The 12,745-nt window shown below is 40.2% G+C and overlaps 1 protein-coding gene across 5 annotated transcripts in view; it reads right to left on the bottom strand.

The window, feature by feature from the left end:
- The window catches only part of SLC39A12 (solute carrier family 39 member 12), an 85,319-nt gene that overhangs the window by 35,475 nt on the left and 37,099 nt on the right, over nucleotides 1-12,745 (bottom strand). For 2 of the 5 annotated variants that reach the window (XM_078450381.2, XM_060659230.3), the window contains exons 8-11: nucleotides 10,578-10,730; nucleotides 8,569-8,679; nucleotides 4,897-4,963; nucleotides 684-842 (exon numbers count right to left, since the gene is read on the bottom strand). In XM_078450381.2, coding sequence (XP_078306507.1) covers nucleotides 684-842; nucleotides 4,897-4,963; nucleotides 8,569-8,679; nucleotides 10,578-10,730 — 490 coding nt within the window. The remainder of the gene's footprint in view (nucleotides 1-683; nucleotides 843-4,896; nucleotides 4,964-8,568; nucleotides 8,680-10,577; nucleotides 10,731-12,745) is intronic. The other 3 variants (XM_060659231.3, XM_060659233.3, XM_060659232.3) reach the window with 3 other exon arrangements.

Here is a 12,745-nt window from a genome sequence, read left to right as displayed (position 1 = left end):
GACCCGGAAATGGGGGCAGTGAGACAGGCAAGGGCCCCCTCTCTAGGGCACATGTGTGCCGGGGTCAGCCTCTGCTCTTTCTGGGCCTGTTTCCGAAACCTCTGTTCTGTCTCTTCTCGCTTCCTGGGAGGCAGAATTTGAATTACGGGGCTATTAAGATTATCCAGAAAAAGAGCCTCATGTGCCTCTGCCACCATACGCCTGTCATTTCAATTTTATGCTTGGCCTTAGACATTTTATATAAATCAAGTTGATGAAACCACGGTTTGGCCTTAATTTAAATGTTATTTTATCTCATTGGCCTGTTTGCTGACATAATGGGTAAAGTTCCCCTCGTAATGTTTTTCCCACATTTAATACGCAGATTTTAAAGCCTTTGCCAAGGCCTTTAGCGGCGAGGTTTCTCTGAGTGACTTTCTCCCATATAGAACTCTCCAGAATCCAAAAAGAGTGACTTATGACCCTGGGAAACATCATAAAGAGTCTAGCTGAATTTTCTCCCAAGGTACAGCATTTTTTTTTTTTTTTCGAGTTGTGCTATTCTTACCGTTTAAATAGATTGTGAGCGGAAAGTATTCATCTTTCAATGGCGTGCTGGAAAAAGACACCTCCAGGCCATAGCTAGAAATAACACTACGGCATTCTCAACAAGCAGGAAACAGGGCCCCTACTATGTGACTTACCCATTTCATGTGGAATTTCATGACACAAGATGGCGAGTGTTGTGGTGGCTCCCGACTCAGATGAAGATGAGAAGGCAGCTCCTATCACGAGGCCATCTGCAAAATTATGCAGGCTGTCCCCAACCAGTATCATGATTGCTAACAAGCTAATGGTTTTGCCTAAAGGACCAAACAAAGGTGTGAGAAAGCATTCACAGGGCACTAGATATTTCATGGAACCCTTCACACACGACCACCTTTCCCTTCCATCCTGTCGTTCTCAGTACGCGTGCTGTCGAAGCGAGCACAACCCTTGACATTCTTAGACTGCCTCGAATTAAGCGGCCCCACTTTCTTTCCGCGTTCCAAATAAGTCAGGACTGGAGATGCCAATCTGGTAAGGGACACATGTGGCTGCGCGGCTATTGTTTTTCTAACAGATCTGACTAGTCGTGAGATAAATTGGGCCCTGGCATTCACGATTCTCTCACCTTGTTCAGCTAACCCCAAAGAAAAAGAAAAATGTTGCTATAACCTTCCCACATCCCACCAATGACCTTTCCATGTGCGTCTTCTGCAAAGCACTTTAAAATAATTTAAGACCCTCCTTGCAGAATGTCATTAAAATGGAGGCTGTTTTCCAAAACTATCTCCTCTGGGTCAGACTGTTCCTGGCGCCTATCTGCTGGAGTGCACTTTTGCCATTTTTTGCTCCTTGCTCCCCTTTCTTGTTGGTGCTCACGGCCGTCCCAAGTTCTCTGGTTCACTTTCCAGCTCTGTGACCATGACAGAACCACTATCGACTCGGCTGGCCCCCAAATTAGCTTTGGGAACAATTAGCTTATGTTCTCGTCTTTCTGGAAAGTGACTTTCAGTACTCGACCAGCTGGACATTGAACAAAATAAAGAGAAGCTGCTTTCATGGGATTGTGTTACATAATACACATTATCTGATTAGTAGAGAGTCAGTGAAATAATTAATGAAATATTTTGGATCATAATTGGATTCAAGTTTCTAACGGACAGAATTCTTTTTTTCAAAAACCTAAAATTGCATATTAGTACAGCCCCGTCATGAAATGGAACAACTAATAAATTCAAAAAATACTGGGGGAATAAGACTCACTCTGACGGTAAGCCATGTAGGCATACCTTTTGAGAAGAAGGGCCGTTCAAATCAATTTCCATTGGTCTAAAATTTCACTAGTTACTCAGTGGCTCTCCACTGCATGCCTAGAGTAAGAAGTAGGTGTTGCTGCTGTTAGAACCAAACACGGTATTCTAACAATTGTACCCTCAGTAAACAGAAAGAGGTTATCTCCTGGTTTCTGTGATGTGGTCTAAGACTACGGGGGCACCGTAGTATACTATGGTTTTCTATTTTGGTTGGGGAATACAGCTTGACTCACTCATTCCACATCCCACACCGTAAGATAAGTAACTTCAGTCAAGAAATCGGCAGATGTAGTCCAGACTATTGGGCAGGAAACGGACTATGGACTGCTGTGCAAAGATGTCTCGCGCGTTTCACTTGCAAAAATCCTGCTTTATCTATAGCTATCACTGTTAGACTAACTTGTATCCTTCTTGTGGTTGACTAATCCATTCTATTCTCTGTTAAAAATGAGGAGATTTCAGGCAACTGTCATGAAAACAGAATAAACATCAAATTATTGAATTCAGGGAGTTCTTATTGGCATGGCCTAGAAGCTCTCAAAATTTAATAATCCTACCAGGTTTGTTGCTGTTCCTGCCAATTTTCAGAAATAAAGCTCTTCTTTGTGAAAATAAAATAATTCAAAGCAATACATTTGGCAACATCACAGCACGCAAATAAATTGTGATTTCCAAGTGCTTATATGTAGCTTTGATATGAGTGGCATATACTCAAATGGAAATTTTTTTACTCAGTTTATACTCTGCTAAGAAACAGTGTGGCCTATTTTTGTTGTCTATTATTTTATTTTCTCTGATTATGGGTTTCTAAATGTCAGATCATGGACATGTAATAAACCACAAGGCAAACAGACATATTTGCATGTAAGCCCCAAGGAACACAATGGTACACATTGTTTAAGGCAACTTAAATATTATTCAGAGGGAGATAAGACAAGCCTTCGCTGGTAATCTAATGTACTTATTACAGAATTATCAATAATATTTTATCTTGGCTTATGTAGCTGGCAGTCCTATTCATTTCTACATTTCTAACTTATCAGAGGTTTTCCATGGTGAGACGTGGGCCGGACCTTGTATCATGTTGCTTTTTGTTTATTTAAATCAGACTGTGGGTAGGATTTTCACATCCTGTCTTTTGAAACACAAGCTGAGTCCCACCAATGAGGTAATGTGAAACAAGTAATCAAATATTTGAAGCTAATTCAATATGTCCCTGGCAAAAGGGCAGTGGAGTAATCAAATTTGGATTTGTTCACTGTTCATTCTGAAAGCCAAGCCTGATATCTGAAGTGGAAAGAGAGATATGAGGCCTCCAAAATACTCGAATCGGACCATCATTACTCCTTCATCTAGCATAGGTCACCCCACTCCTAAGTTGCCTGGGCGTTTCCTTCTTTCCTCTTCCTTTCCTTCCAAAACAATAAATGAGGGGCACCTGGGTGGCTCAGTCGGTTAAGCACCCGACTTTGGCTTGGGTCACGATCTCACGGTTCGTGACTTGGAGCCCCCCGTCGGGCTCCGTGCTGACAGCTCGGAGCCTGGAGCCTGCAGCCTGCTTCCGATTCTGTGTCTCCCTCTGTCTCTGCCTCTGCTTGTGCTCTCTCTCCCTCTCAAAAATAAATAAACATAAGAAAAATTTTAAAAAATAATAAATGAAGAAATGTCTATTGCATCCCTACTAGTTGCCTGGCATTCTAAAATCTCTCCTGGAACTAAAGATTTAGAAGGAAAAAGATTAGTAGCAATGTTCTGAAAGCAGAATTGGCCAGACCACATGATTACGCATTTTGAATCAAAGAAATACATTACCGAGGTTGATATATGTAACACGTTTAAAATAGTGATCGTCGCGATTGTGTTTGTTGTTTTAGTATTTATATCCCCAACCGCATTGCAAACCAGGGATAAAGACCATTCTTATTTTATTCTCCAGTGTGTGCACAGTGCCTGAAACATGGTACATGTTCAAACATTTCTTGAATGAATGAAAGAGCGTGAGAAAAGACATCGAGGCATGCATGCACGAATGGCCATATAGAAACCGTCGGCCCGTCGGCATTCCTTAGTTCCTCGGTACTGAAGCTTCCTAGTTATGTAATCCTGGGCAGGAACTTACCCTCTCCAACAATTGGTTTCTCCGTTTGTTAACTAGGCTAATAATTGTTCTTACTTCGTTAAGTTGTATGAGTATTAAATAAAATAATCCATGATCCATTGAGCACTATGCCTGCCATATAATGTTAGCTATTTTTATTAGTAACTAATCTATTAGGGTAGAACGGGGGTAACTAATCATGACTGTGTAATATAAAAATATTGAGAAGTCTGTGCCACAAACGGGTAATATCAGTGAGAAAAGTGGGGCAAAGGTTTGGAAGCAACTGGCAAAAACCAGAAGAGACCAAAAAAATTTGGAAAAGTATTCAGAAACATAAATAAAAAGGAAGAAAGCTGTATACAAAATGGGTACATTAAATTCAGAAATAAAGAAACCACAGAAAAAAGCCAGTTGGTTACAAATGTTATGAACAAGCCGTCTCAATGACAACATCACACGTGAGACAGACATTTGCGCTCAGTGTCAGTAGACTGTGATAGAAGTTTCCAGGCTTCATAGAGAAGTGAAAGGCTCAATTATCATGTAAGCATGGATTTTTTAAATTGACATTTAATTGACACACAACACTACATTAATTTCAGTGCACAACATTGTGATTCCACAAGTCTATACCTTATTAGTGCTATGCTCATGATTTTAAAGGAGCCTTGATATAACGACATATGAATCTACACTAATTGAAATTCTCAGAAGATCAGTTTCAAACCGTCATCTGAAACCATTGCTTTTAAAGTATAAAGTTGATGTTAATGTGCAGTGTGTGTGAAAGACGGATAGGAAAGAGTATTAAACATATTCTCATAGAGGCTGTAATAATGCAAAACAAACCCAATGGGAAACCTACGTGATCTCGGCACATTGTTCCCAAACAGACATAACCTTTCTTCTACAGCACTTTCTTCATTTTAAGTTTAGCTCTTTAACATTGGTACTCACATTTTCTGTTGGAGGCTGTCATACTGCCTACAGGAATTTCAGCTGCCTGTGAATCTTCTGGGCCTTTCTATTTTAAACGAAAAAATAAGTGATGAAAGATTAGCCATGGCCACCATTTCATTGTAAAATGGAAATATCTCGACAGTTATGCTGGTTTTTAAACATTTTAATACTCCCGAGTAGAGCAGAACTTTTAAATTTCACAGGCAAGCATAGAACATAAAGCAGGAGGTCTGTGAACAAACTTCCGGCACTATGTGCCTTGGGGCGAAGATAGCACTTTACGTAGATCAGAATCTTCCATACAGAGCTAGAGGCTGCTGGGACAGTCTGTAATCCAGGCTCTTAAATTATGTAAACCTTAATGAAATCCAAAAGCCGTAGAAACAGTTCTTGATTCTTGACCTAATTTGACAATTGTCCTCTGTGGTGGACTGTGGATGTAGGATTCATTTCCTGATGTCTAAGTACATCGTGTATTGTGGATAGAGAACAAAGCCATGCAGACCCCACGCCTCACATTACTTGTGATGGAGTATTCTGTTTTGGGGGCTTTGCCGGCGAGGAAAAGAATCTTGTTGGTTCAGAAAGCAAGTCAACCGGGGTGCCTGGGTGGCTCAGTCGGTTAAGTGTCCGACTTCAGCTCAGGTCATTATCTCACGGTCCACGGGGTCAAGCCCTGCAGCAGGCTCTGTGCTCGGACCCGGGAGCCTGCTTCAGGTTCTGTGTCTCCCTCTGTCTGTCCTTCCCCCACTCGCACTCTGTTTCTCCCTCTCTTAAAAATAAATAAACGTTAAAAAAAGAAAGCAAATCAACAGACTTTACAAAAGATAAATACAACAAATTAAACTGTTTCTATCCTCTCATATGACGGGTCAGATTCTGAAATTGACTTCTGTGAGTTAATATGATGTGATTTCATTTCAGAGACTGACTCATGGATCAATTTCAGGAAACGTCATCTCCCGTCCCTGTGCCTCAGATTCTCATTCTGTTCTGTGAAAAGAAGACTCTTCACAGGTAGTCCTTGCTTTTCTTAAGTTCACGTCACGCCATGTCGCTTTTAGCAAAAACCTACATTAGTACCTGTTTTCACTAACTGAAAGAAAGCCAAAGAGGATTTTCGCTTTTTATGAAAAAAAGCCAAAAGCACAAAACAGCACTCAGCATTCGTTTTGCAGCAAGCCTAAAGTGGTGCCATGTGCCCCAACACTGAGTGGCTCCCATAAGCTCGTTCCCAGCATCTCAGCATCAAGCCATCAGAGCTTGGCTCTGTATCTGGGAGCATCTGGGTTGTTTTGTTTTGTTTTGTTTTGTTTTGTTTGTTTTTAAAGCAGGGTCCACACCCAGTGCGGAGCGCAACACAGGGTTTGAACTCACAACCCTGAGATCAAGACCTGAGCTGAGATCAAGAGTGGGATACTTAACCAGTGGAACCACCCAGGTGCCCCTGTGCTTTATTTTGATTTATTTCGTGCACCCCTTAGCAAAATGTGCCCACAAGGTAGCAAAATGTCCTAAGAGAGGTTATTTTGGGGGACTGGGAATACTCACAAATTTTTCCACGTAAATGAAGGGTAATTTCTCCTTCACTTTATACCATTTTGGCTTACAAAAGGTTTCATAGAAATGCTCTATGCTTGGATAGTGAGGGAAAACTATCTTATTGAACATGTCCTTTTAAAAGCTTTTAAAAGCATATTTACCAGGGCGCCTGGCTGGCTCAGTTGGAAAAGCGTGTGACCGCTGACCTCAAGGTTATATGTTCAAGCCCCACGAAGCCCCACGTTGATTGTAGAAATTACTTAAATAAATAAATAGACTGAAAAAAACTAAAAGCATATTCACATCATTCTATCACCCAAAGTTGTGAAAATTTTGAGCCATATTTAATGTGAAGCCTAAGCACCTTTTTTAAAAATGTAAAACGGAGAAAGTAAACGTATATCTCACATAGTGGAACAGTAGCCACTACTCAAAAGATATGATGGGCAATTTTTGGACAAGGGGCTGAGAAGTAAGGTAGGACCTGAAGGACACAGGATAAAAGTGAACAAGAAAACAATGTGATTTTCTTTTTACACTATATCAAAGGCCTGGTTACCATAGAAAGGTTCTATAGATCTAGTAAAAGGCAGGAGTGCAAAAATTTACGCTAAGGTTTTCCCTCCAAAACCATATACTGTGTAAAGGGATTTAGAGGCAAGCATCCAAGACTCCTTGACGGGTGAGAATTATGAGTTTCCCTCCTTCCTGAAAAACCAGAAACTTGAACCAAACAATCCTAAAAGTTCATATTATTTCTATCACTTACAGTTGATCTTGCAGCTAAAACAACCAGAGGAATAGTGAGTATAGTATTAGTGAGCCGGCATATTCAAATAGTTCAAAACTCACAAGGTTAGTTAGCATCGGACATTTACTTATATGGGTCTTGGGATTCTGAACCCTTCATTGAAACGGAATAAAATCAGCATTAAACTGATTTTGAAACTAACCTCAGCCTGAAATTATCTTCTTCCAAGCCATATGTGAAGCATCTAAGCCATAAACATAATAAAGGCTTTGAAAGTCACTTTTTTAAAGGGATGGTTTTGTTCCTAATTGAGTTAGCTCTAGACCTGTGATCTACCAGCAGACTTCTATTTGCTGTGGCAATGTCCCAGGCACAGCTTACTTATTTCCACTCGGTCAAGAATCTATCCTTGAACTGTAAACCCTTCCCCCAATGGCCATGGTCAGAGGAGACAAGTGTTCTGTTACATGTCACTTTCAGATTCTTCCTGTCCCTTTACTTGCTACTTTAAGAATTAGAGTAGGAGCATTGTTTTCAACCTGGTGGGAGGCTGTGTTTTGCAAATTTGTGTGGAATATTTGTCCTGGAAAACTCAGTGTAACAGAAGCCACTTATGAGACATCTTATGGGGCAGAATCAATTATCTTCTGCAGTACAAAATGATCACCCCCACTCCTAGAGTAGCAGGATTCTCGAACAGAGTCATGACACTGAGGTTTTTCTTTCTAGGAAGCAACTTTATTCCTGCTGGCACTGCTCAGTTGGGTTCATACCTGAAGAACTGAGCCCCGAACGTTGTATGGCATAGCTTTTTATATATTTCCTATTTATTTGTCTCCCATATATGGTAACACACAGAAACATGTGGTCTGATTAAGCGGTCTCATGTTACAAGGTCATGAGGGATGTTGTCATGTACGCTCATAGCCGGTTACCTTGAGGTTTCTTTCTTTTTTTTTCTTCTTTTCTTTCCTTAGGGAGGGGACCCTACCACACTAGCTGCACTAACTCCTTGCTTACAATTTATTTGGCCCCATCTGGTCATGGCTAAGTATTCCTCAGAATGGAAAACCTGGAGGTCAACGGGTTTATGAAACCCTGTAAACAAAATGATCAAGATGTATTTTATGCCATCTGATCACATATGCTTCAAAGGGGTGCAGATACCAAGGATTTGAATCCGTGGGGAAAAAAGCTTTTTATTCTTTAAAACAGCTTTCAGGTGCTTGGCAAAGCTTCCCAAACTACGTATCATGGTTCAAAACAGGCAAATCACAAATAGATATTCATCTATCCTACTGATTTTCATCGGTTCATTAAGGAACAAAGGAAGGAAGGTAATCAGATCAGTAGAATACCTCAGATCGGTAACCTACCAACGGGATAGTGGAAGCAGATTTGCCTCTGCCTGACTGGTCACTTAATTCGGAGTTCAGCGCAAGATGGTGGGAATGTTCCACATGCCCATTAACCAATGACATGCCCTGCTGGATGAGGATGGTTTAAAATTAGTGCTGAAGCCAGAAGAACACAGGTGCTGAAGCCTTTGTGAATTCCATGGTCCTATTTAACATTTTGCCTATTGGCCAAAGCGGCCGGCTCATTGTGGCAAATACTAAAATGTCTCCCCTTGGAGAAGCACAGGCCTGTTCTGAAACATTGTGCATATTCTGAATGCCCTGAGAATGAAACTTTAAATACGTCTAGTTGTGATTTTAAGAGACTTGAATAGTGGTTGTTTTGATATTGTCTTTTGTATTTACTGAAAAAGTATATTTACTATGAAATTAAATTTGGAATTCTTTCTGCTGGAGATACCAAGAGGATGATAATTGAAACTATATTACACCCTATAACAATGAAATTAATACCTTCAGAAACGTATTCATCAATTAAAGCACTTATACCTTCTAAAATATTCACACTCCCTTTATTTTACTCAATATAAGGAGTCTTGAAATATGTTCTTAAACCTTATTGTAAGTTCTCTGACAAGTCCAAGGACAGTCTGAATAAACTTGACATTTTTGGATGCCCAGAATTTATTTCACTCACTTCCACCCTGGCTAAACTTCTAATTGTCACGTACAAGTTGACAGGTTGGCTTTGTAATTTAGTTTTCCCAGGCTAAGAACGCTAATCTATTGTGTACAAAGGGGATCTGATATTTACTTTTGTGCTTCTTGAGATGAGAACCCATCTTGAGGAGGTTAAGTTGTTGAACGTTCAGGGTGGGGACTGTGGTCAAAGATGGTTTGACCATCAATTACTATAGCCTCCTAGCGTGAGCTCCAGGACAAAGGAAAACTTTGCTTCGTTAAAAAAGAACATTTCTACAGCATTTTATTTACCGTGAAAAGTTTCCAATACACAGAAAAGCTGAAAGAAGTGTAAGGCGATCACTCACTCATTCCCAAGATCCATCATTACCATTTACTAAAGCCATTTTACCACCTGTCTATCCATCTATCATCCCTCTGTCCATCCATAAAACCATCTTAATTTTTGACACACAGACTTTGAGCCTCAAATAAATTTAGGAATCGTAATAAACAGGTGCTGATATTTTACACGACTGCTAACGTTTTCCCTGAGCACAGACATTATAAATCATGTGCACAAGGAGAAAGCCAGAAGATATGTAGAAAAACCATAGCAGACCGCAGAGCCTCAGGACTTTGTAAGGAAAATTTACTTTATTTTAGTCTCCCACAGTTGTTTGCAAGCATTTACCTTTTTAACCATCCCACCAGACAGTTAATCTATTGTCTTATAGGATAACGTGTAAGAGCAACACAAATCCATGAAAAAAAACCATAATGCATTTTACATTTCATCACAGACACAGAAATTGATCAAACAAATACAGGTACAATGCAAGCAATTATTCAAGCCACAAAAAAAAAAAAAAAAAAAAAAAAAAAAAAAAAAAGATCTGCCACAAACCCCATTTCTGAGCTCCTTGTTCTTATAATTTTCAGTGGTTTTAAGATAGAAAATGATGGGTAATTTTGTGAATTTGCAAAGTTTTTGTCTCCATGTTTATTTGTCTTGGGTTATGAAAGACATCCAAAACACTCATTAGTACGTAGGCCTTTCAGCCCCTTCATTCCCAGACATGAAATGGTCTCCTGTTTCTAAACTAGCCGTGAAGGTCAAATAGCAGGTTTTAACAAGTACCTTAACGGGCCAGCAACAGATGTTTAAAAAATTAAGAACCATACTTAGAGGGAAGCTGCCAGTCGGCGTGACTGGAAATCAGAGCCCCATCCCTCACATAGAGAACATCACGAAGACGTCAGTCACTTTTGAACAAGTACTTTTGAAATAAGGGAGGAATATTATGAAGCCCTAAAGCAAAAGATAAAGAAAATTTTAAATATACCTTCGTATTTGGTGATACAAGAAGACTAAAACATTTTTCGATCAAGAAAAATCCATGGATGCCTCCAATTAGTCCTAACAGTTTCCAAATATGACCTTTGCTCTCATGGAAATGTCCAAACTCTGAGCCTTCCTGCTTGTGTAAACCAAGAACCTTTAAAAACACAAAAGCAAACACAAAAAGGAGACACAAAGAAATGACTTATGATGGCTTAAATGTTAATTAATAGGCCCGGTATTAAATATATTCCCCTTTCATTCTGGGGAACCCCGTGACAACCGCTGGAATCATTGAAAGACACGTTTGCTTTCAGTTGTACGAATACTTCCACTAGATGATTTAATCAGGGTCAAATAAAATGTGCACAAGGGAAAAGAAAGGAGAACTTTAAACCTAAATTTTGAGATATTCTCAGTCCTTGTCTTTTCCTAGGAGTTCAATCCATACCTGTTTGCCCAGCAAGTCTTTAGTAACAGATGAATGTATTTTATATCCAGAAGAAATATAAAGATACATTTCATCCAGGGTTTACTCTCTCCACACCCCATTGCAATTAAAGAAAACTTTTAGGGGCGCCTGGGTGGCTCAGTCGGTTAAGCGGCCGACTTCGGCTCAGGTCATGATCTCGCGGGTTCGTGAGTTCGAGCCCCGTGTCGGGTTCTGTGCTGACAGCTCAGAGCCTGGAGCCTGCTCCGGATTCTGTGTCTCGCTGTCTCTCCCCCTCCCCTGCTCACGCTCTGCCTCTGTCTCAAAAATAAGTAAAACATTTAAAAAAAATTTTTTTAAAAAGAAAACTTTTATTAAATATTCTGATAAGTAAGAAATCCGCCTGAACGATATCTTCCACTGAGTGTATACTGTATACCCAGCAGTACTGTCCGCTTGGAGAAACAAAAGGATACATGAAATGCATTAGGAATTTTCCTCTAGTTGGCTCATCCCATTGGTTGACCTCATGATTTCTTGTGAGCTAGTAAATCATTATGTATCATATTCCCTCCCCAGGAGAAGGCAGTTTGGCAAACAGCTCAGTGGTTTCTACATTTAGGATGTTAGTGACCATCAAATTTAAAAAAACAAAAAAGGAAAAAGATTCTATGCATACATACTGTATGTGCATGTGTTCATACATCCACACGTAGATTTAAGTGTGTATGTGCATGTGCACATAATGTACTCACATGTGTGAGTAAATGTGTGTATCTAAGTGTACACGATGAGTTTACGAACCTAACTAAAATCCAATATACAGCAGTCAACTTTTCCTTCTGGTAAGGGCATTAGGAAGGATACCTATCTAATATTTGCAATTACCATTATTTCACAAAACAGGGGACGTGGTAAGGTCACAAAACAAAACAGAAGCAGACCCCACAATCTCAGAATCAAATGTAGACCTTTAAGTTGAATAAATTTTGCTAGTTAAAAAAAAAAAAAGAAAAAAGAAATCCTGACAGTGGTATTTTTCTCATTTCCGTGTGGCCTTCTGAACCCTGGCCATGGATCTCATTCAGGAAGCACTGATTTCTCTAGCTTTCCACCACACTGGTACCGCATTGTTCTTCCTTTCCCCAGTAACGTTTGTCCGCATCTCTTCCCTCAAGTAAAACACTTGCCTTCCAATTTTCGTGAAACCTAGCTAATCTTCTAAGCTCCTCTCCGGAACGTGTCTCTGCAGAACCCGCTGACGGCCCCCCAAACCCCAAGCCCATGCCCTGCTGCTGGGAGATGTGAGCCCCCCATTGGGGGAGGCGTGGGAAGCCTTAAGACCCTCTAGCTGTTTTGCAGTGAACAGCCCTGAAACCGCTAAAGGGACCTAGAAAAAGGCCTCAGCCGCTTCCTCAAGCCAATAAGCCCTGAAATATTTCCAGAAAATTAGATTACGAGGGAAATTAAAACAAATAATGGTTTGTTTCATTTTCCAATGCTCACTTTGTGATTTTTCAAAACATCTAATAATCATTGAGCCTTTAAGCAACAAGAGTGACCCTGTAGGAAATTGCCAGAGGCTTGTGGAAATTTTTAACATCTCCGGCTTTGCAAGAAGAGGGCTCATTTGCCCATCATTGTCCAGTCTCAAGAGATTTCAGAGGGAAGAAATAACCTCATCTGGAGACCCTTCTGTCTGAACTCTTGCATGTCAGGTCCTGGACCTTTCATTTTTGACA

Source organism: Panthera onca, chromosome B4, assembly GCF_046562875.1.
Source record: "Panthera onca isolate mPanOnc1 chromosome B4, mPanOnc1 haplotype 2, whole genome shotgun sequence".
Lineage (NCBI taxonomy): Eukaryota > Metazoa > Chordata > Mammalia > Carnivora > Felidae > Panthera > Panthera onca.
Note: the sequence above shows the minus strand (reverse complement) of the source record. Positions and strands in the feature narration are given on the sequence as shown.